Genomic DNA, 22,183 nt, shown 5'->3' with positions numbered 1-22,183 from the left:
CAGGCGTGCTGTGGCACTCCTAACAAAGTGGCCCTGCCCCTGTTGGGGCTGCAGTGCCCAGGGCAGGTCAGCAGCAACCCCATCCCTGTGTTCCAGGCATGGGTTCTGAAGACAGTGGTGTCTCCACTCTTTTGTCAGCCCATCCTGCTGGTGAACTACTCCTGGGGGACCTAGCACCCATGGGCACCTTCAGGCATAACAGGAGAGTAGCTGGAGCCTGGCTGGGGCCAGAGCCATCCACATGTTGGAGGCCAAGGGTGGAGCATTGCCCGTAGTCCCTAGTCGGTGCACTGACACCAGTGTGCCACCAGCCTACCGCTGCTGCCCAGCTGCAGCCAGGGCTACCCAAGGCTGCTCCTCCCTGTCAGGGCCTCTGCAGGCAGCATTTCACTAGGCCGGGGCTCTGGCTGCCTGTGCCGGCCTGAGCGTCAGCTCCTTCCGGACTGGCAGGCACGGCACAGGGTGTGAAGCCACCCAGCAGCCAAGTCCGCCACGGAGGTGCCAGCGTCCCCTGCCCGTGCTGCAGCTAGCTCTGGAGCCTGTCCGTCTGAAGAGCTGGTTCCTCCTCCAGCAGCACTTGGGCATGGGCCCCAGGAACCTCCCTCAGCTGGGGGGAACACAGCCCTGGCTGCAGCCTCAACCACTGCCATCCCTCGTGGCCCCACTGGCTCCAGAGAGTAAACCAGGTGCAGATGTGGAGGCAGGGCCAGGGCGCCAGCTTGCAATTAGGAGCTGGGAGCACCGGGGTGGCTCCATCCCTGCCTCACAGTCCCCTGCCGTGGCTGCACTGCTCCCAGGAGAGGCCACTGATACCCTCTGAAGGACAGGGCTGGTGGACAAAGCTCCTGCTTGCTCAGTCCACAGATGGGCACCATGGTGTGCAACCCAGCACATGGCATCTGCTGTATCCCTAAGGGAAGCATTGCCCATCCTGCCCCCATGCACCCTGTGCCAGCTGCAGCCCCAGTACTATGCAGGACAGCTGGGATGGGCAGGAAAGACAGGGCTGCAATGGAGACAAGTCATGGCACTACTCTTGCTGCCAAGCCAGCTCCAGTATCACATGCTCTCAACTTAGCCCACAGTGCCTGAATCTGTGGGTGCTCCTGTGCTGTGGTCTTGGCCAAAGACTGGGCCCTGGTGTTCCTGTCCCACAGCCCCTGTGTTGGGCCCCATGTTCACAGCTCCCCGAGGGAGCAGTAGGTTTGTGTTTGCCAAGTTTTGCCTGGTTAAACCTTAACTGGGACAGGTTGCTCCACTGGTCCCTCCCTGCCAGAGATAAGGATGGCCAAGCAAGACAGGCCTGGCAAGAACTTGGTGCCATAAGACCAGCTGCTTGCCTCTAGCACAGGACCCAGTCCTTACAGAGCTTCCTGCCCCTCCTGCTTGGCTCTTGCCTGCATAGGCAGATCCCTGCTGCTACAGGGGCAGCAGGTTGTGGCAAAAGCTAGAACCTGTCATATGTTAAGACTGATGGGGCTGGATGGAGCTGGAAGCACTCGTGCTAGGACAGCCCAGGATCCCTGTGTTCCGGGGCTGACCTGCTCCTGTAGTACAAAGGACTTCACTTAGCTCTAGCACGTGGAATGAGCTTGCTTGGTCTCAGCCCTTGAGCCCCATGCACATATGAGGTGCTGAGAGCTTGTGCCCCAAACAAGAGCCGTTCAGGGGGAGCCAAGAGAAACTTCCATGAGGAAAGAGCCCCCTGGACTCCAGCCCCCCCAGGAGCCACTGTGCCGCGCGCACTCCTGCTGGCCGCAGGTGCCACCACAGCGGGAGTGGCGGCAAGCGCTGGGGCCAGGCACAAGGGGCGGCTGTGTTCCCGCAGCCCCGGCTGCCTTCCAAGAGCAATATTGTTGGCACCAGGCAGACTCCCTGCGCCGGCAGCGCATACACGGGCCTTTCATGAGTGGAGCAGGGATGATTTACTGCCTGGGGAAAGGGGCAGGGGCGGGAGGATGGAGTCCCAGTGTCCTGGCGCCCAGCCCCTTGTGCATGCTCACTGCCACAGAACCCCGCACATGTAAGCAAGGCCAAGGCTCTGATCAGGGGGTTACCTCTCTTCAGTTGTGATGGGGCAGAGCCACCTGCACCATGCCAGCCCCATTGCTGCCCAATCTGTGGAGTGCTGCAGATGCACTCACTCCCTGGGCACCCCACTGCATTTGAACCTCCACTCTCTGTAGCTCAGTGAACACGTGTGCCCTTGCCACAGCTGGTGGGAGCTGCTCTCAGGGCTAGGGCGTTCAGAGGCAGCAAAGGAGGGTGCTCCTTTGCTCCACAACATAGGGCAGAGTTGTGCCTGCAGCATGGGGTACTGGCACAATCCCCCGTTGTTGAGCCACTGGCATGGTGAAGCCTGTGGCAGTGCTGCCGGCAGCGGGTGGCAGGCGGTGGGGCTGTACTGCCATGAAGGGCTTTTTGTTTGCCATCAGTTGCTGTTATAAATCAAGCCAGGCAGCCTGACCCTCGGCCCAGCACTGCCCCACAGCAGGGAGGGGACTGGCTTCCAGCCACCCGCACTGCAGCAACACTGTGCCCCAGCCTGCACCCTGCAGCAGCCTGGCCTGGCAAAGATAGTTGGTGTTTCACAGGGCAAGATGCCAGCACTGGTCTCTGTGCCCTACCCCTGGCCAGCCCTGTACCAAACACTGTTTGGACCTGGTTCTCCGTGCCTATCCCTGGCAATGGCTCCCATGTACTCTCCTGAGTTCCAGCTCTCCCCCAGCATTGCCAGTGCTAGGAACAAGTTCTTCTCTCTGGTTTTAATTTGGTTTTGGTTCGAATCAAGCTGAACCCAACATTTTTCTGTGCTTCCGGCATGCTGCGAGCTCTGTAGGGGTGGCTGCTGCTCCGTGAAATTGATGTTCTTGTCCGCTTCACGCACAGGCAGGAATGAACAGCTGCTGGGATCTGCTGGCCCAGGGACTGCTCCATGCGCCCTGCCCCCCAGGGGTGAACCAGCACCCAAGGGTGGGGACCAGCACCCTAAGTGAGAAGCAGCATGGGGTGGACGTTGCTATGGGAAATTGTAGCACAATTACCCCTTGCAGTGAAAGCCTGTTGTGTTGAAAGTTGCTGTTTTTCCATGCTGGAGCAGCATGGGCAAGGCTGTGCCCTGGCAGTGTTACCCTGCAGGATGAGGGAATGACAGTTCCATTGCTAACACCATCCCAAGAATCATGCTGAGCATGGGCAAGGCTCCTGGAAAGCAGAAAGATGGCGGCGCCGAGGCCAGATCCTGACCATGTGGTAGGGTCACCCTCTATCTTGTCATGGTGGCAGCAGGATGCTCAGGGAAAGGTGTGCCTAGGGACTGTGGTACCTCAAAGGATCTGAAGCCCAGGGGTCCTGCTTGGGAAGGCAAGGAGGCATATGGGTATCTGGGCCTGGGCATACTGGACTCTTCCCATCTCGGTGCAGGCAGCAGCATAGGGAAAGCAAAGGCAAAAGTGTTTATGGGTCGGATTAGGGCCACTCCAGCCCTGGCTTGCAGCCTCATGGTGTTTTACGACGCTCTGTTATGGGCTCCTAATGAGGGTCACAGCCGCTTTATGGCACCGGTAGCGATAACGCTGCCACTAATTGCAGCACAATTAGTGAGCGGTCTGCCGGGCACCCAGCAACGCGCAGCACCCAGCCCGGGCCAGGGCCACTCGCCGGGATGGATGTCGCTGCCATGGAGCTCTCGACATCTCCGCGGATAGAGTGCTGCCTGTTTCCAGGGTTCCACGGAGGCAGAAAAAGGGCACAGGCAACTTTGCCGCCTTATGTGCCCCCAGCCGCGATGTGCTGCTCCCAGTGTGGGAGCCCACCATGTGAGGTTTGCCTGGGAGGCGGTGGAGGGGATCAGGCCCAGGTGCTCCGAAGCGCGTCTCGTTTTTCCCCCGCCCGGGGTTGCCCGAGGGGTGCCGGTGCAGCTCGCTTCGCTGCCCCCCGCCCTAGATCGGCGGCGAGTGGGTTTGCACAGGAGTCGTCGGAGCGCCGCCAGTTGCAGCAGACATGGTTCGGGGCCGGTCCCCCCGCCTCACCCCCCCGTAGCTCCGGGCGGGGCGGGCAGCGCTGCTGTAACCCGAGCGCGCTCCTACAAAGTGCCCGCGCCCGCCGTTGCCGCGGCAGAGCGGGGCTGGATCGAGCCCGGAGCCGGAGGACGCCCCGGGGCCGTGCCAAGACGAGACGAGACTAGCCTGAACCTGGAGCCAGCCACAGCCATGGGGCCACGGCGGCGCTGAGCCCGCCAGCACCCGGACTTTGCCCAGTCCCTCCCCGCTCTGCGCGGGCGGCTCCGCCGAGGGAACCCGTCACTGCCGGTAACGCCACCGTCCCCGACCCTCGCCCTCGGGATAATTCCCCGGGATCATCCTCCAGGGACACTTTCCCCCATCCCCCTCATCCCGACACCCCTCTCTCCGGGACCCCCTTCTCCCCACCCCCGCTGTGCCCCGCTAACTGCTCCCGGATTCCTGGCGAGGCTGCGGCCGGCCGGATCGATCGCGTTCCCTGCACCCAGCCGAAGTCCCCTGACCCTTGCCGTGTCCCGAGAGAGTGGGCTAGAAGGAAGCTCACCCAACCCAGAGCCCGCCGTGCTCTATTCACACCCACCCCCAGGGTGCCCCGGGGTACACCGCGCCGCTGCCCCACGGCTCGCTGGAATCAACCACTCCTCTGCCTGACCGGGGCAAGCGTGAAAGGAAGCTGCTCGCCCAGCTCCGCTCACTCTGGCCCTGCCTGTCTCGCAGGGTGGGAGCCGACCTGGAAGATGCGGTCCCTCTTGCAGGTCCTGATGGGGCTGCTGCTGGCGGTTGCTGCCCAGGGCAGGGCGTTGGAGCCAGGTACGGCTGCAGGGTGGGCGAAACAGGGCTTGGGGGAGGTGGTGTGGGGGTCCTGCTTTCTGCATGCTTTCCCCTCTTCGCAGCGAGTCCCTGGAAGTGGGAGGGCTGCTTGCTCACCCTGGGCATGCAGCCCCACAGCCCTGACCGTGGGGATGGGCTGATGGGAGCTGGGACGCACGGCACGAGGGGCCAGCGTCTCCACTACTGGGCAAGGAGGTGTAGAGGCTGGAAGGAGCAGGGTGGCTCCAGATGGGCTGTCCCTGCACGATGGGGGATCAGCTCAGCTCATTCAATGGGCGTGTGTCAGAGCAGGATGATGTGAGTACCACGAGCTGTGGGCAGTTGTGGGCGCTTGTGTGCGGTTCCGTAGCAAGTGTGTCTTGGTGGTGGGTACAGGAGAAGGACGTGTCTCAAGGGAGCAGAGGCTCAGCTATTCCGTATCCCCTGTATGATAGCCACAGAGGGCTGAGGACATGGACAATCAGTCTGTGGTGGGCTTTGCTATGCTGGCAGTTGTGTTGTTTCTGCCCTTCATTTGCCAGCCATCAGCTGGAAAGGCACCACTGCCCATCTTGGGCGTTGCAGGAGCCAACCAGACTGGGAAGGTCTTGGCTGTGCTTGGATCACACAGAGATCTGTCAGGGGGTGACCATGAGGGTTTGGTGCCCTCTTTTGGTGAGGCACAATGGGTTTGAACACTCTGTGCCACTGGGAGTGCCCCTTAGCAGAAGAACAGTGGCACGTGTGGCCTTGGACTGGGACATGTGGCTTGGAAGCCATGTCCCTGTGCTCCAGGGCAGAGTTCAGCCCTTACCCACCTCTGGGGTGGCAGGGCAGGTACTAGGTAGGCTGTGTTACACCATGTGCCCTCACACTGGAGTGGGTCCTGCCACTGGGGAGAAATGACCACCAGGCTGGACACTCATGGCATCCCTCCAGAGCTATTTGAGAGACCATTGCTGGAGTCAGAAGAGGAACATCTCCTGCTGGATCCAGGCAACACGCTGAAGCTCTACTGTGATGCCAACCAGAGCGGTGCCAACGTGGTCTGGTACAAGGAGTCCCGGCCACTTGTCCTGGGAAATCGCATCCGTCTGCGGCAGAGCCTACTGGAGATCTCAGAGGTTGCCTATGAGGACTCAGGGCTCTACATCTGCCGGGCACAAGGGACTGGGGAGATCCTGCGCAACTTCACCATCTCCATCGTGGGTAGGAGCCCTGACAGCACCTAGCTGCCCCCTGGAGCAGCAAGGCAGCCACTGGCCGCTGAGCCCTGCGGGCAGCTATGTCACTCTCAACTTGATTTCCTTTGCAGACTCACTGGCATCAGGTGATGATGATGAAGACAGTGATGGAGATGGTCCCCGTGGAGACCGAAATGAAGATCCCATCTACATGCACAGAGGTCAGTGCTGCTCTAGGCAGGAGAGGACAGCTGAGGCAGGTCCAGGAGTGCTCCTCTAATGGTTGGGAGGAGCTCCGTCAGCTTTCATGCTGCTCTTTGGACAACTCCTACTGTTTGTCCCGCATCTCTTCAGCTCCTTACTGGACTCATCCGCACCGGATGGACAAGAAATTGTATGCAGTACCCGCGGGAAACACAGTGAAATTTCGCTGCCCAGCCTCAGGCAGCCCCAGCCCCAGCATCCGCTGGTTCAAGAATGGGCGTGAATTCCGGGGGGAGCACCGCATTGGGGGCATCCGGGTAAGGATCAGGTCTCCCCACTGCAACCTTCCTTCACAGGGTCTGGTCGCGCCCCATCATATCTCACCACCTTATCCAACTCTTCTGCAGCTCCGGCACCAGCACTGGAGCCTGGTGATGGAAAGTGTGGTGCCCTCTGACCGTGGAAACTACACCTGCCTGGTGGAGAACAGGTTTGGCAGCATCCACTACAGCTACCTCCTGGATGTGCTGGGTAAGGGCTACTCAGTGCAGCACTGGTCCTAGCTCCTAACTTCCCTTTGTAGGGTCAGTTCATGGAAAGAGGGTGGAGTCCTTTCCACTGACACAGCCTACACAGCCCTCACACTTGAGGGGCATGGGAATGGAGACCAGGCTTTAGTTGCACTGTTCTACTGTAAGGCCAAGGAAGGGCTCTCCATAGCTGAGTGGAGAGGGAGGGACAAAGGAGCCCTTGCTCTGGGCCTCTGTATTTGTGACACCATTCTGCTGTCCTCTGCGCAGAGAGGTCTCCACACAGGCCCATCTTGCAGGCTGGGCTGCCTGCCAACACCACAGCCCTTGTGGGTAGTGACGTGGAGTTCTTCTGCAAGGTCTACAGTGATGCTCAGCCCCATATCCAGTGGCTGAAACACATCGAAGTGAATGGCAGCAGCTATGGTCCTGATGGGGTCCCTTACGTTCAAGTGCTCAAGGTAACAAGGGCTTGAAGCACCTGGTTCCCAGGTGCCCACCCCAAAGTGGTGACAGGAAAGTGCACAGAGCCTCTTGAGGAGGAGAAGAGATGCTCACCATCCATGCATCTCCCTGGCAGACTGCAGACATCAACAGCTCTGAGGTGGAGGTGCTGTACTTACGCAATGTCTCCATGGAGGATGCTGGCGAGTACACCTGTCTGGCTGGGAACTCCATTGGCATCTCCTACCAGTCTGCCTGGCTCACTGTCCTTCCAGGTAGGAGTGAGGGAACTGATCTGGGAGCTGAGACCCCCAGCATGCAGGAGCCATGGCTTAGGCCAATTCATTGACTCCTTCTAGAAGAGGAGCTGGTGCGGGAAGCTGAAGCCCCCGAGACCAAGTACACTGACATCATCATCTACACCTCGGGCTCACTGGCTGTGGCCATGGCCATCATCATTGTGGTGCTGTGCCGGATGCAGACTCAGTCAAGCAAACAGCCCCTGGAGCCCATGGCAGTCCACAAGCTCTCCAAATTCCCACTCATCCGACAGGTGGGTGCTAAGCTGAAGCCCTTGAGTGTGTGAGGGGACCTTAGCCATCAACTGACTCCGTGAGTGCCACCTGGGCCTATCAGAACCTACACTGCCACCAGCCCCACTGCCTTTGGCATCTGCCTGCCCTATTGCTCTGCGTGAGGGCCTCTACAGGACCATTGGGTCTCTGGCCCTGGAGCATGGGGCAGCATGGCTAAGGTCCCCTGGGCTTTCTCTGCAGTTCTCCCTGGACTCCAGCTCCTCCGGAAAGTCCAGCACATCCCTGATGCGTGTCACCCGTCTCTCCTCCAGCTGCGCTCCAATGCTGGCTGGGGTCATGGAGCTGGACCTGCCCCTCGATGCCAAGTGGGAGTTCCCTCGAGACAAGTACGGTGCCATGCAGGGCAGGTCTGGGACTAGGGGCTACTCTCCCCAGCCACTCCAGGAACAGCAGCATATGAGCACTGGGTGGGAAGGTCTCCAGCCACCACTGGGCACCACAGTACTGCCATACCCTGGGGTGCCGGGACTCATCTTCAATAGAGTGGCGTAGCCAAGCTGCCTCTGCCCCTTGGGGTTTGGCCATGCAGTGGCAGGAAGCAGGGCCATCCCTGCAGTCTCTCACAGTTCTACCTGTCCCTGCCAGGCTGGTACTGGGCAAGCCCTTGGGAGAAGGTTGCTTTGGCCAGGTGGTGCGGGCAGAGGCTTATGGCATCGACCGAGACCAGCCAGACAGAGCTATCACTGTGGCTGTCAAAATGTTAAAAGGTAACTGCTCCTCTGCCAGTGTCCCCAGGCACAGAGGTGGCATCGATGCCAGCTTGTAGTGTCACCCCAGTTAGCAGGATGACATGGCCCTCCTTTCCCAGACAATGCTACTGACAAGGATCTGGCTGACCTCATATCTGAGATGGAGATGATGAAGCTCATGGACAAGCACAAAAACATTATCAACCTCCTGGGAGTCTGCACGCAGGACGGTGAGGGAGCCGTGCAGGTTGGACTTGGGCAGGAGATGGGCACGGCACAGGGCTGTTTGGGACAGCAGCAGCTGGGATGCTGGGCTGAGGCAGGGGCTGACCAGAGTTGACACCCTTCCCAGGGCCGCTGTACGTGATTGTGGAGTTTGCTGCTAAAGGCAATTTGCGTGAATACCTCCGCGCCCGTCGTCCCCCAACACCTGACTACACTTTTGACGTCACAGCAATGCCTGAGGAGCAGCTCTCTTTCAAGGACTTGGTCTCCTGTGTCTACCAGGTGGCCCGTGGCATGGAGTACCTGGAGTCAAAACGGGTAGGGCTGGAACAGCCCACACAGGCTTTGCAGTGCTTCCTGTGCTTTGCAGTGCCTGGAATGGACACGGTGGTGATAGAGGATCTGTGTCCTCTCTGTAAAGGGGGAGAGCCTATCCCCTTCTCCTTGGCTGTCCAGAACATTCCAGCCACATCCGGTAGAGCTCAGGGCAGCATCTCTCCAAAAATTAAAAGCCTGCCCCAACTCCTGGGTGTCTCCCCACTGTTGTGGCTATTGCTGCAGCCAGCACAGCATGTGGGTGGTCCTGCTACTGCCAGGGTGTGTGGGTGGGGAGCAGCAGTTCTGGGTATGGAAGGGTGACACATGAAGTTGGAACTGCTAACTTGCACCTCCTGTGGGTGATACTGCCCTTCTCTGCAGTGCATCCACCGTGACCTGGCTGCCCGCAATGTGCTGGTCACAGCAGAGAGTGTGATGAAAATTGCTGATTTTGGCTTGGCCAGGGACGTCCATGACATCGACTACTACAAGAAAACCAGCAATGTGAGTGAGCAGGCATGGGAGAGGAATGGGCATGGGGTACAGGGAACTTCGTCAGGGCTGAGCAGAGGGTTTGCTCCCATAGGGTCGCCTGCCAGTGAAGTGGATGGCACCTGAGGCCCTGTTTGACCGAGTCTACACCCATCAGAGTGATGTGTAAGTTCCTGGACTGCTGAGTGTGCTGTTGGGTGTGGGACAAGGCAGTGCCATGGGGTTATGCAGGCACTAGAATGTATCCCTGAGTAGAACAGGGATAGTCCATGGGACAGTAGCAGTGAGGAACCTCCTTCACAGGGGTGATGCCGCCCTCTACTATCCCAGCTCCAAAGGCACCACAGGGTGCACTGGGGTGACTTACAGTCCTGCTTGCCTGGGGAGGGTCCCAGGATGTGGTTGATCCCCCTTTGCCTTGTGCGATCCCAGGTGGTCCTTTGGGATCCTGATGTGGGAGATCTTCACACTGGGGGGTTCCCCCTACCCTGGCATCCCTGTTGAGGAACTCTTCAAACTGCTCAAGGAGGGCCACCGCATGGACCGACCATCTAACTGCACCCATGAGCTGTGAGTACTGGCCAGGCAGAGTGGGCAGGGGGCACAGTGAGATCCTGCTAACACTTCCTCAATGCCCCATTGCCCCCAGGTACATGCTGATGAGGGAGTGCTGGCATGCTGTACCTTCGCAGCGTCCCACGTTCAAGCAGCTCGTGGAGGGACTGGACAAGATCCTGGCGGCGGTTTCAGAGGAGGTGAGTGGTGAGGAGCCCAGCAGGCGGAGGGGTGGGCAGCACTGATGCTGACATCACTACCTTTCCCTGCAGTACCTGGACCTCTCCATGCCCTTTGAGCAGTACTCACCTTCCTGTGAGGATACCGCCAGCACCTGCTCCTCCAACGACTCCGTCTTCACCCATGACCCACTGCCACTGACTCCCTGCCTCTTCTCCTACCCTGGAGTGAGGACTTAAGGGCAGGCAGGGAACAGTGATGCCAAGGCCACCTCTGCCCTTAAGGAGAGTTAGTGTGGGTGCCTACGGGTTCCCTGCTTTGCCCAATATGAGTGGTGGGTGCGCAGGGCCCTAAGCTGAGCCACAGGAGCAAGGCAGGTTCTGGTTGGTCTCTGAACCTTCAGTCCTGGCTGAGACCTGCCTGGCATTGCAGGATAGTGGCAGCCAGAGCCCATCTAAGGCACGCACTGCCTGGGATGTCCATGTAATTGCTCAGGGACCCAGGCTTTGGCCAGTGCTTCAGAGGAAGTCTCTCTGAGTGGGAGCCCTGCTGCCTGTGGGCTTCTGCTGCATCTGTACATAGCCACAGAGATGAATATTTATGTACATGAAATATCGACCTGATAAATTATTTTTTTGGAATAGACCCTAGCACAGTTTCTGGGCTGCTGCTGGGGGATGAAGGGCTGAGCTGAGCTGGGAAGGCAGGTCGGGGGCTGCCTCCTTGCCCCAGCCAGCACAGGGGCTCTGCAAGTGCTCCTGGGGAACACAGAGGCACTGCCACAGGTGCAGGAAGCGATGTCCCCACTCCCGCGCCTCCAGGCCTGCTCCAGCACAAAGCACCCTTGCATCTGTTCTCCATTAGCTGCTGCTGCACTAAGCCACCATGAACTCTGCTACCAGCATCGCCCTGAAACTGATCCCTCAACTGCCGCAGGCTCACAGGCTGGGAAAGCACTCTGGGGCCCAGCCCCATACACTGGGGACCCCCTGCATCCCCTGCCTGTATCAGCCCTGAGACTCTAGATGAAAGTGAGTTACTGGCTCTGTGCTGCCTCTCCAGAGCTCCCACAACTCTCAGGGTACAAACTGGGGAGCTTCAGTTCCAGAGCCTGCTCTCCGGTGCCTGGCTTGTCCTCCCCCAGCCCTGCTTGGCCATGGTGCCCAGCTCTGCCAGGAGCGTGGGCAGGGAGGGCTGCAGCTGTCTCAACCCCTCCTGCCAGCCTGCTCTCTGGGTCTAGGGTTTCATCTATGGCCGGGTGGCCGTTAGCCCCAGGATCTTATTTCCTCCTTCAGCTCCCAGCTGCACTTGCAGTCCCCCAGCCTGAAAGATGGTTGTCACCCAAGGGGAGAGGAGTTGGAAGGTGCTCTGGGGCAGGACCTGGGCCTGGGGCAGCAGAGTCCCTCAGCCCTGCCCACTGCTGTGCAGAGTCCAGGCCTGAAGGATGCAGCTTGTGGCTGCCATTGCATGAGGTTATCTTGGCCATGGGTGCAGTGTTTGCTACGTGCTGCGGAGCCCAGCAGACTGGAGAGCCATCCAGGGGTCCCCTTCTCATCACATCCCCTCGTAAGGCTGCTGGGGAGAGTCCAGCCTCACCAGTGTGCTTTCAGCCTCCAGCCCCAGCCCTGCTTATCTCTGCTATGATGAGCCCCCTACTCCAGCACAGCAGGCAGAGGCAGACAGCCCACAGGCAGGTGTGAAACCTGCCTGTCCCGGCAGCCTGCCTGCCCGGGAAGGATCCCAGCTGTCTTCTAATGTGCCAGAACCAATGCATTTCGCACAGCCCTGAAAGGGACATTCACACGCTGGAGGGCAAATTGCCCAGGCTGGCCGAGGGTGCAGCCTGGCTCCCAGCTGGGACAGGGGATGAACATGAATGGGTGGATGGGAAAGGAGCTGAACCCCTGGGGACTGTGTCCAGTTTGCCCCCACCTAGCTCCAAGCTGGAGTCTCCATGCTGGAGGGGGCAGCACAGGGAGTAGATAGTGCCCTACGTCCAGCATGGTTTGCATGGCTCTTGCTTGCTGGGCAGTGCCCTTTCTCTGGAAAATGGGGCCACAGCCAATTCCAATGAGTGAGGGAGAGGTGGGTTCATTAATGCCAGGTGGGCATGCACAAAGGGACATGGTGAGTGGGGACCTGCTACCTCCTGTGAGAGCATCACTTAGTACATGCTCATGTATGGAGGCAGCACACGGGTGTGGGCAGTGCCTCATCCCCGCAGCCCAGCTCAGCCCTGGGATGCTTCTGGGGCCCTGCTCCAGCACCGGGGGAATGACCCTCATCCCTAGGTACCAGTGCAACACTGAGAGCTGCAGCAGTGGGTGCCAGTGAGCTGTGCCAGAGACAATTCTGCCGAGTACGGGGCAGCTGGGGCCATGGCTGGGCAAGGAGGCAGCCTGGGGTATTCTGCAGCCCCACGACAACTGGAGGCAGTTTTTATTGTTTAACATTCCTGGTATTTTCTGTCAGGGCTGAACCAATTGTCCTTAATCCACCAGGCTCTGCTGGCCAAACAAGTGTGGCTGAGCCACCGGCATCCTGTCCCCACAAACAGGCCCCTTTTGTGAGGGGGATTTAGCATGTAGCCCAGTAAATCCTGCTGGTTTCCTGAGGCAGCGTTCCCACACACCACACCCCCAACCCCTGCTGCCTGCTCCCCAGTCCCTGAGACCTGGCATTGCTCCTTGGGCCCTGGCATTTCTCCTCAGTTTGGCCCTGTCCCTGGGCACCCTGCTTGCCTCTGTCCTAAGTCCAAGTACCTGCTGCCTGACCAGGACCTGCCCATCAAGAGGGCTGCCTGTAGCCCCTCTGGCCAGGGCTCCCCGTGCATGTTGCTGGGACATGTCTTGGGGGTTGAGGGGCTTCCCAGCTACCCCTCTGCACTGCTGATCCTGGACAGGATGTTGTGGTCCTGGAGGGATTCTGTAGTTCTAGAGGGTGCTGTGGTCTTGAAGGAGATGCTGAGCCCTAGGGGAGATGGCTCTGGTCTGAGGTTTGGGAGAGGATGCTGACTCCTGGAGAAGATGCGACAGTCCTTAGGGGGATGCTGAGTCTTGATGGATATGACTCAGGTCCTGGGGAATGCTGAGTCCTGGGGGAGATACAGCACTTCACAGGCCAGAGCAATGGTTGGTTCTTCATTTCAGCTCTAGGATGTAGCTCCCAGCCTCTAGCCTGGAGATGCTGCCTTTGCTTAAGAACTGTTGTGGGAACAGGAGCTGCTGTTGTCTTTTCTCCTCAAAACAAAGGCAATAGATTTTTATCTCCAAGGAGAATCTGGCTTTTGTGAGATGCAGAAAGCTTTTGCCCCCTGGGCAGGGAGGGGCTGAAAGGCACCAGGCTCCTACCTTCCCCACCTGGCACTGCCTCTCTGCCTCCTGCTGCCTGGCACACACCTGTATGCCTTGCCCTTGTCCCATGCTTGTGCCCCATGTACCCCACTGGTTCCCAGGGAATGAAGGGGGAGGAAGGGTCTCCATAGGCTGGCAGGCAAGGAAAGGGGGCCCATGGGCACTCACTAGAGGAGGCACCCTATGCTGCTTCCTGGGCACAGGCTGTGGAGGGATGCAAACTGTCAGTTCCTTCATCTCTGGACATCACACACAGATGTGCGCATAGACACAGGTACAGGCACACACAGATGTAGGCATGCACCCATTCCCACTCCCATGTCTACACACGCCCATATATGAACACTTGCAACACCCTGCACACATGCAGACACTCCTCTGCACATACATCTCAGACAGAACCCTCCCCAGCCACAGAAACACACTCTCACCCTATGGATGCATCCTCTCCCCCGGCCACGTACACACTACACCCTTCGCACAATGCCCATGCACATGCATACACCTCTCACGCACAGCCCTTCCACGCAATCCCCCCACGCACATGTACGAACACACACCCTTACATCCCATGCACAGCCATTTACATCCTCTTTCATGCACCCCCATCAGACACACTCTCGCCCTGCACCGAGCTGAGCACCCAAAATCAGGGCTGGTTGTCGGACCCCTCCCCCAGCGAGCGCAGCCCTCGGGATGGCCGCTGCAGGGTCTGCAGCCCGCAGCTTTCCGCCCTCGCCCGTCCGTGGCCGGCAGCAGGCAGGTGAAGCCGAGCTGCGAGCCCCATCTCCTGGCCAAAAGGAGCAGCTCTGCGCAGCATGTGCAGAAATGAATCCCGGGGCGTCGCTCACCTACACTTTGCCAGCTGGGGACAGTGAACTTCACGCCAGGCCAGCCCCGGGACTGTATTGGAGGGGTGACAAACTGGTCTGGGAAAAATGGTCTGCGTTGTGGGGTTTGCTCCATTCACCCTGAGAGATGGTGCTGGAAAAGGGTCAGAGCAGGAGATTCAGGTTGCAGAGTAGCACCATGTGCCAGCATGTATCCCACTTGTACCTGCTCCCGGTGATGGAGAGCACAGGAGCCTTGTGAACCCGGCTTTACCTTGAGCGTATAGAGCAAAACCTAGTGAGGGTTCTGCCTGGCTGCCGAGGGCAGGGTCCAGTACACCACTTCAGCTGGGGATGGGGGCTGAACATCTGCCCGAGGGATGGGGGAGCAAGGAGGTTCCCAAGAACAGCTGTAGCACCCAGTCAGGTACTCTGAGCCCCAGGCCCTTGGGGACTATGTCTGTGCTGCACAGGGATAGCGGCATGACAGGTCTCCAGCTGACCGCAGGCCGGCAACAGCCCTCCTAAGCAGGCAAGGCAAGCTGATCAGTGATGGCCCCAGCTGCTAGTAGTGTGGGTCCTGCCTCTCACCCGTTGCCCTTGTGTGTCCTGCCCTGCCTGTCTTTGGGGCTAACACACTAAGGTTTGATGTACGAAGAAGAAAGCAGCAGAGCAGGGTGGGGTCATGGGAATCCGCGGTCACCCCAGCATGAGGAGCAGACCCTTGTCCTAGATACATCAGCTCAGCCAGGGGAAACCCAGGGGTGCTCCTGCAGGCGGAGGCGGACAGCTCTGCCTGCCGCCACAACGCTGCGGGCGCGCACCGTGCTGAGCCTCGCCGCCTGCCCCGGCTTTCCGCTACTGCATCTCCGGTGGTTTCAAGTTCCGCAAGGTTCTTCCCGGTAAAAAGGCCCCCCCCGGCAAACCCTACGGGCAGGATGCCCTCCTCTCCTCCTCTGTTTCCTTCCTCTCCCCCAGCCGGACCACGCTCCCTCTCCTGCTAGCCGCAGCTATTTAACTCTTTCTTCCGCGCTTCGGGACACACGCCAGCCTCTCCGCCGCGGCTCTCGCCCGCCCTCCCCACTTTCTTCAGGGCCCTAGTGGGGTTCCCCGGAGTCGCGCTGACCACCGCCCCCCCCCCCCCCCCCAGGCCTCTCTTGCCATCCTCCCGCGCCCCCGCAGTGCCTATATGTCTGCCGGAGGTTGGACAGCCGCAGCCGGGGGCCACTAACAGCAAGCTCACCCTGACCACGGCTCCTGCGGGACCCGCGTAGGCCACAGATCGTTCCAAGCTGGGGCCTGGGGCTCCTCGGGACATTCCCATCTCCCCCGGTGAGAGGGGCCGGGAGCCTCCGCCGCAGGACCGCGCTTCCTTCTGCATCGCTCCGGCAGCGGAGAGCAGCCATGGCGGGAGTCGGGGCTGGGCACTGGGTGCTTTGCATGGAGCTATGCGGAGCAGCTATGGCGGCAGCCGGGGCCGTGCATCAGGCGATGGGGAGTTGGGGAAAGGAGCCGCTTTCACGGGGCAACGGTACCGGGCTATGAAAGGGGACCGGGGCCTCCAGAGGGAGCCCGCAGTGCCGTTCGGCTCCGAAGCCGCTGGCCTCTTAGAGGCTCCGCAGCGCCCAGCATACTCTGAGAAGCTGGGCTGGGTTAGGGGGTGAGCCTGGTCACGGCGGGCTAGGACCCAGGCAGGCGGAGCACTGCTGTCTGCCGGTGCTGCTCGGCCACAATCAGTAGACAAAGCCCTGCGTGGCGCTGAGAGGGCCGGCCCATACTGCCCACTTGGCCGCGCATCCGGGCAGGAGTGCTGCAGCAGCAGCAGACAGGATGCCATTTGCTTGCTCCTTTGCCGGAAGAGAGGAGATGGGGACAGGCTCTTCCCTATACGCGCTGGCTGCGGCATGGGGACAGGTGACACAGCAGACAGGGAGTGCATCTGAGGCCAATCCACAACCCCCACCCTGTACCAGTAACCACACGGCTGTAGGAAGTACTGCTAGGATCACCACAGGGCACCCCTGGCAGGGGTGTATCAGGGGGGCAGTGGAATGGTGACAGATGTGGAGTGCCCAAGCCATTACTGCCCAAGTGGTAGAACACCTGCCCACTCACATGTCTTGGGCTGTGTGGTGCCATGTGCAATTGGAATTCAGCAAGGATAAGAGCTGGACATGGGGCCAGTGCCCAGGCTGGGATGTGACCTGCTGACAGCTCTGGATTTCCCAGAGTAAGAGGTCAGATAAGCAGAACAAGGGCAGACGGTGACAAGTCAGGGCCCAGTCAGGGCTTAAACCTCTCCCCAGGCCAGCCCTCACTCCCTGGGTTTTGGGTGCCAGGCTGTGGGCAACATGAGGTTATCCCGAGCAGGGCCCTGCCCACTGCTGTGTGGGTTATAAATAAACCATTAGCTTTATTTTGGGAACATAGTGGAAACGTGCATGGCAGGTTGCTCCAATGAGAAAGGAGAAAAGTTGGCTGCCAGGCCTCCGCCCAGGTGTGCCAGGGTGTGGCTGCTGCTGCCGGTGCTGATCTGGGGAGACTGTGCTGAAGGGATTTTCCCTTTTGTGGTAAATGCAGATGACCCCACATACACCAGGTGCCTCTGCATCTCTGTGTAGGTGAGGAAGACCACATAGACACGAGGCCTTGGTGCAGAGCTCATGCAGCAATGGGAGCAGAGCACTTTCCACTCCCACATGACTGCACCACATGGGCACTGAGCAAGACAGCCCACGGCAGGGTGAGTGCCTCCAGCTAAGCCCAAAGCTAGGACCTTGTAGGTATAAACGTGTCATTAGCAAAACCTCCAACCATGGTGCATTTGGCCAAGTCACCCCACCCTTCGGGGGTGTTCTCGAGCAGCATGAGACTGAGTGCGGCAATTCTCTTGGTGATGGCAGCACACTGGTGCAAGGACAACTGGTTGGGGAGCTCAGTGTGACCCATCTGGGACAGACGCTGGGGAGGAATAGTTGCCCCACTGCCAGCTGCAGACTGCACTGGGCCAAGGGGGCAGCTGGAGAAGCCAGGAGCGAGCAGTGCACAGGGCTGCCCATAGGTCGACCCTTGCTGCCTTATTAAGACGCTAGCACACAGCTGCTCCAGGATGGTGCTTTTGCTGGCTGCACCCCACCAGGGTGGCGAGGGATGGTCAGCCGGTGCTGCCCGAGTGTGCAGAGAGGTTGCTCCATGAGCCCTACCCGGCGCGGTGGGGGGCAGCACGGCCAGGCCGGAGTCGGGGAGAAACAAAGGGCAGAGTCGGGTGAGAGATGCGGGTCCGCCGGGTAAGCGCCGCGCCGAGGCCAGACGAGCCCCGCGGCGACACCCAACTCTCCGCCTGGCACCCCGGGGAGAGACCGAGCCCTGCCCCCCGCGCAACCCGGGCAGCACCGCCCCAGTGCCACAGCTCTTGCTCTGCCCCGGCCGCTGTCCCCCGACCGGCCGCCCCCGCCCCGTGACTGCCCAGCCGTGCTGGTGCGGCAGTGGCGTGGCGCGGCGCCCGGACCCGCACGCTTTGCGGCGGAGACCCCGGCCCCCATCTGGAGGTAGCGACGGAGCCGCCGCCGCCGCTGCCCGCGGGCAGAGGAGGGAGGAACGCGGCGGGGCGCCCGTGGTGGCCCGACCCGGCGGAGCGGGAGGGCGCGGGGCCGGCTGCGCGCCGCTCGGTGGCGGGAGGGCGGGCGGGAGCGCGGCGTTCGCTGTCCGGGAGCGGCGAGGACAGCCAGGCCGCAGGCACCCGGGCGCCGCTTCATCGGCGGGCGAGGCGAGGCAAGGCAAGGCACGGCACGGCGGGCCCCACCAAACAGTGACGGCTCGGCTCGCCGGTGCACGGGCGGGCGACGAGGGGAGCGCGGCCGGGGCGCCGGGCCCGGACCGCGGAGGACAATGGCAGAGGGTGACTCGAGTATGCCGGGGGCGGGCGGCAGCCCGCGACCCCCGCCCTACTGGCTGCCCACTGGGACCGAAGCTGCAACAGGGACTAGGACCGAGGCGGGGCAGGCAGCCCGAGCCCCTGGGCAAGAGCCACCGCCCGCCAGCTGCCCCACCGGGGCGCAGGGCCCGGCCGACTCCATTTTGTTGGCGCCCGCTCCGCCGCCGCACGCAGGCCCCGCGGCCGACGACGCGGAGTGGGGGAGTGTCGGGCGGCGGCCAACTGGGGCGCCAGGGCCCTCAGGTGAGGCACGGCCGGGCTGCGGCTTCCCGACTCGCACCGTCCTGTCCCAGCGCGGCCGCCTGGTGTCCCTTCGCCGCTGCTTAAGATGGAGGGGACGGCAGGTCCGAGGGTGCAGAGCCGGGCAGGCCGTTCCGCCATGTGCACGGGGCCTGGCCTGGCCGGCCAAGGCCAGTTGAGCCGGACCGCAGGCGGGGAGCAGGGCAATGGCGGGGCACACCGTGGGGGGGCAGCACTGAGCGCCCCCTTCCCCACCCCCTGGGGCGGGTGGCGCGCACGGGGGGGGTGAGTAAGGGGGGGCACCCCCCGGGGAGGGGGGGGAAAGGCCCGCGCGGGCGCGCGCTGATTGGCCGCTGCCGAACCCCAAGAGCGGGTGCGGCGGGCGCGCGCGCAGGCGCGGGGGGCGCGCGCCGGCGGGATGGCGGCGGCGGGCGCGCGCATGCGGGGGAGGGAGGAGGGAGGCGGTGGAGGAGCAGCGCTGGCGGGGCCTGGCCGGGCCGGGTCGGCGCGTCTCGGTTTTGGCCCTTACCGGGGGCAGGCCGTGAGCAGGCCGCGGCGGCCGCAGGTGAGCGGCGCCTTGCGGTGTGGCAAGGCGGCACTTGGTTAAGGAGAGCCGTGCCGAGCCGAAGCCGGGCAGGCGGGCCGCAACTTGGGCCTAACACGACGACGGCGGAGGCGGCGGCCCGCGCGGGACCGGCGGAGCTGCAAGCGGGCCCCCGGACGCGGCTGCCATTTTGCGGCGGCAGCCGGGCTGACCCCATTGTGCTGTGCCCGCAGGTGGATGCTCGCGGCCCGGCATGGAGCAGGCCTGCGAAGTGAGCCGCCGCAGTTGCCTCGTCCCCTTCGGTACCTCGCTGGCGGTTGCCGAGGCCAAAGCCGGGCCGTTTGGCGAGGGCCGTGGCTCCGAGCCTCCCGCCATGCAGCTGGCCACGGCTAAGTCTGTCTACAGTCAGGATCCCTCGTCCTGCTACATCCCGTTGCGCCGGCTGCAGGACTTGGCCTCCATGATCAACGCCGAGTATCTCGGTGGTGCCACCGACGGCGCTGAGGCCCTGCCCGACCCCAGCTCGCCACCCCCACGCCTTTCTGCACAGCAGGACCCAGCGACAGACGCCGACGAACCCGGCCCAGCGGTTGACGCGCCCCGCGGGGCCGTGGCCATTCCTCTGCTCCTACGGGACAGCAGAGAGGAGGTGGCGGCGGAGGAGGAGGAGGGCACCGAGACGCCGGAGGAGGAGGAGGAGGAGGACGACGACGACGACTACGAGGAGGAGGAGGAGGAGGAGGAAGAAGAAGAGGAGACGGTGGACGGGGAGGAGGAGGCGACGGCGGCCGAGCCCGGCTCGCGGAGTCGCGGCCTCCCAGCTCCGCAGCAGGACGCCGGCAACCAGCTGCCGCCCCACTTGCAGCCGGACGAGCTGGTGACGACGGTACCGGACGGCGGCCCCGGGGAAAAGCCGGAGCCTTCCGCCGCGGCGACGGCCCTACAGCTTGTAAGCATCGACGCGGGGGGAGGGGGGGGTGTGCGCCGGGCGGGGGACCGCGGCCGCTGCCATTTTGCGGCGGAGGCCGGCGAGGCGCGGTGCGGCGGGGCCGTGCTGGGCGCCCTCGCAGCCGGCACCCTCGAGGGCGGGCAGCCATCTTGCCGAGGGGACCCTGCCGAGGCGTGGGGGAAGGCTGTGGCCGCCTCGGGCCCGCGGTTCGGAGCTGCTCTGACTGCTGTGCCGGAGGTCGCCGAGCTGTCATCGGGCTCTACCGCACACCTGTGCACCAGCACGACCAGCTACGCTCCCTTCCGCGTTTCTCTCTCCAGGAACAAGAGGCACCATCGTTCCGCCCGACAACAGTGGATCGCTGCGGAGTTTGGTGGAGTTTTTCTTTCGTTGCAGGGTGTTTTTTTAATCTAGGACGCATCGCAGATAGCAAGGGCAAGAAGAGATCTCCCCTCTTCTGCCTGCCCCAGCTTTAACGCTGTCAGGCGGCTCTTTGTCTGGCCTGGCTTGAGGTAGCCAAGCTGTGAGACTTTGGCGATGGTCAGGGAGGGGCCGTGTCATGGCTTGACAGACCTTACGGGCAGGAAACCTCAGAATGACTTTATTCTTTCCAATTTTTGTTGTATATGTGCAAATTCCTTCGGTTTGTTTTCTAACATTTGCTTATTATGAAGCAAAACTGAGTAACTTCTGGAGTTCTGAGAGGAGTTGGATGAACTCTACGTTTTTCTGTAGTGTGCCTCTGAATGGCAGTTCAATTTTTGAAAGGGTTTCAGTGTGACTTTTTATTTGTAGATGTCAAGGTATAGTTTCTGTTGTTCTTCAGTCATTTTTTCCCCTGTTTCTTAAATATGTTTTTTTGTGAACTTAGGGTTCCTTACTGAAAGTTACTCTGGGGGCTGAATATTTCCTGATGTAGAGCGAAAATTAACTTGTGGCAGCATTGACACTGGAACCATCTTGCTCTCCAATTCCAATAGAGCTACTAATGCTGGACAGATGCTACTGGTGCACGTAGGACTTGGGGAGAAATACTTCCTTTCAGCTGTTTTCATTTGGGAATGTGCAGTGTTCTTGCTGGGTGCTCTGGGAAGTGGGGGTACTTGTCACAGATTGTCACAGGAAGATGCTGACAGCAGCTTAATTCGTTTGTAGCACAGTTAGACTCAGTTCTGGCTCTGGATCAGGATCCTCTTGAGTCTTCCTTGGGAAGATTCCACCTTGTGGAGCCTGTCTTAAGCCTTTGGGGCAAAAGACTGTTGTTGATCTGAGGTTTGTGCATGTACTTAGCTTTGTAGCAAAGCAGGGTAGTCAGCAGACATGTGCTCAGTGATGCGGTTGTGGGAGGGTCTCACGTTGTAAACAAGCTGGGAGAGGTACTTTCACAACACTTGCCTCTGTTATCAGTGGCTTTACAACGTGCTCCACAGAACTGCAGCTTCTACACTGACAAAGTTGCCTTAGTGTTTGAGCCCCTTATTTGAATATGCAACAAGGGGTTGACTTTTCAGTAAAACTGTTTTCCTGTCTACTGTAGTCCGATGTTAGCCTTGCTGAATTGTTCTGGTGACTTAAAAACATAGCTAGTTTCAGGGGAAAAAACCCCACATTTTTACGCAGGTTGGAATCCCTTTCTTGAGTTTTGCATTTTTTAGTAAGTAAATGTGGCTTGTTTCCTAGTCCTTCATTTTAACTCTACTGCTTGTGGGATGGGAAAGATAGGCATTTTCTCTGTGACAAATTGTATTGAGACAGTTCAAATACTTTTAATTGTTGAACATGATATAGTAGATAGAAATAACCAAACTTGCTCCTTAAATCATGTATTCCCACTGGCATTTAATTCCAGTCTCATTTGTATTTGGGTAACTGGAATAAACTTTTTGAGACTCTGCTAAAATTTAAACAACTACATCAAAACAACCACAAGCCCTCAGGAGTTCTGCACTGCTGTTTTTTTAGGGTAGCTTGTCATAGCTGGGCTACTCTTTCAGATAATCACTTTTACTCAGCTTGATGATGAGGCTCCTTTACCTTACAGTGAGACTTTCTCTCAGCTGTTTTTTCTGGAGTATGCTCATTGC

The 22,183-nt window shown here is 60.4% G+C and overlaps 2 protein-coding genes across 4 annotated transcripts in view; both read left to right on the top strand.

Annotated features, from left to right (window-relative positions):
* The first annotated feature begins 6,154 nt into the window (after positions 1-6,154).
* Positions 6,155-10,894, top strand: FGFR4 (fibroblast growth factor receptor 4). Its single transcript, XM_064161882.1, has 15 exons — positions 6,155-6,237; positions 6,371-6,537; positions 6,628-6,751; positions 7,021-7,211; positions 7,331-7,521; positions 7,591-7,753; positions 7,971-8,116; positions 8,376-8,497; positions 8,599-8,709; positions 8,832-9,022; positions 9,404-9,526; positions 9,609-9,679; positions 9,947-10,084; positions 10,164-10,269; positions 10,342-10,894. Exons 1-15 carry the CDS (start codon positions 6,228-6,230, stop codon positions 10,486-10,488), a joined length of 2,001 nt encoding a protein of 666 aa, XP_064017952.1. The 5' UTR covers positions 6,155-6,227; the 3' UTR covers positions 10,489-10,894.
* A 7,257-nt stretch (positions 10,895-18,151) lies between these two features.
* Positions 18,152-22,183, top strand: part of NSD1 (nuclear receptor binding SET domain protein 1) — a 67,081-nt gene continuing 63,049 nt past the window's right edge. The window contains exons 1-2 of one of the 3 annotated variants that reach the window (XM_064161878.1): positions 18,152-18,609; positions 19,384-20,099. In XM_064161878.1, coding sequence (XP_064017948.1) covers positions 18,321-18,609; positions 19,384-20,099 — 1,005 coding nt within the window. In that variant the 5' untranslated portion in view covers positions 18,152-18,320. Of the gene's footprint in view, positions 18,610-19,088; positions 19,172-19,383; positions 20,100-22,183 lie in introns of those variants that run through there. The other 2 variants (XM_064161880.1, XM_064161879.1) reach the window with 2 other exon arrangements.

This window comes from Pogoniulus pusillus, chromosome 22, assembly GCF_015220805.1.
Source record: "Pogoniulus pusillus isolate bPogPus1 chromosome 22, bPogPus1.pri, whole genome shotgun sequence".
Classification (NCBI taxonomy): domain Eukaryota; kingdom Metazoa; phylum Chordata; class Aves; order Piciformes; family Lybiidae; genus Pogoniulus; species Pogoniulus pusillus.
This window is presented reverse-complemented; position numbering and strand designations above follow the sequence as displayed.

Excerpts from the sequence above, each read along its gene's own strand:
- FGFR4 (XM_064161882.1), top strand. Across the intron at positions 9,023-9,403 it reads AGTACCTGGAGTCAAAACGG|TGCATCCACCGTGACCTGGC; the intron begins GTAGGGCTGGAA and ends CCTTCTCTGCAG. Across the intron at positions 9,680-9,946 it reads TACACCCATCAGAGTGATGT|GTGGTCCTTTGGGATCCTGA; the intron begins GTAAGTTCCTGG and ends GTGCGATCCCAG.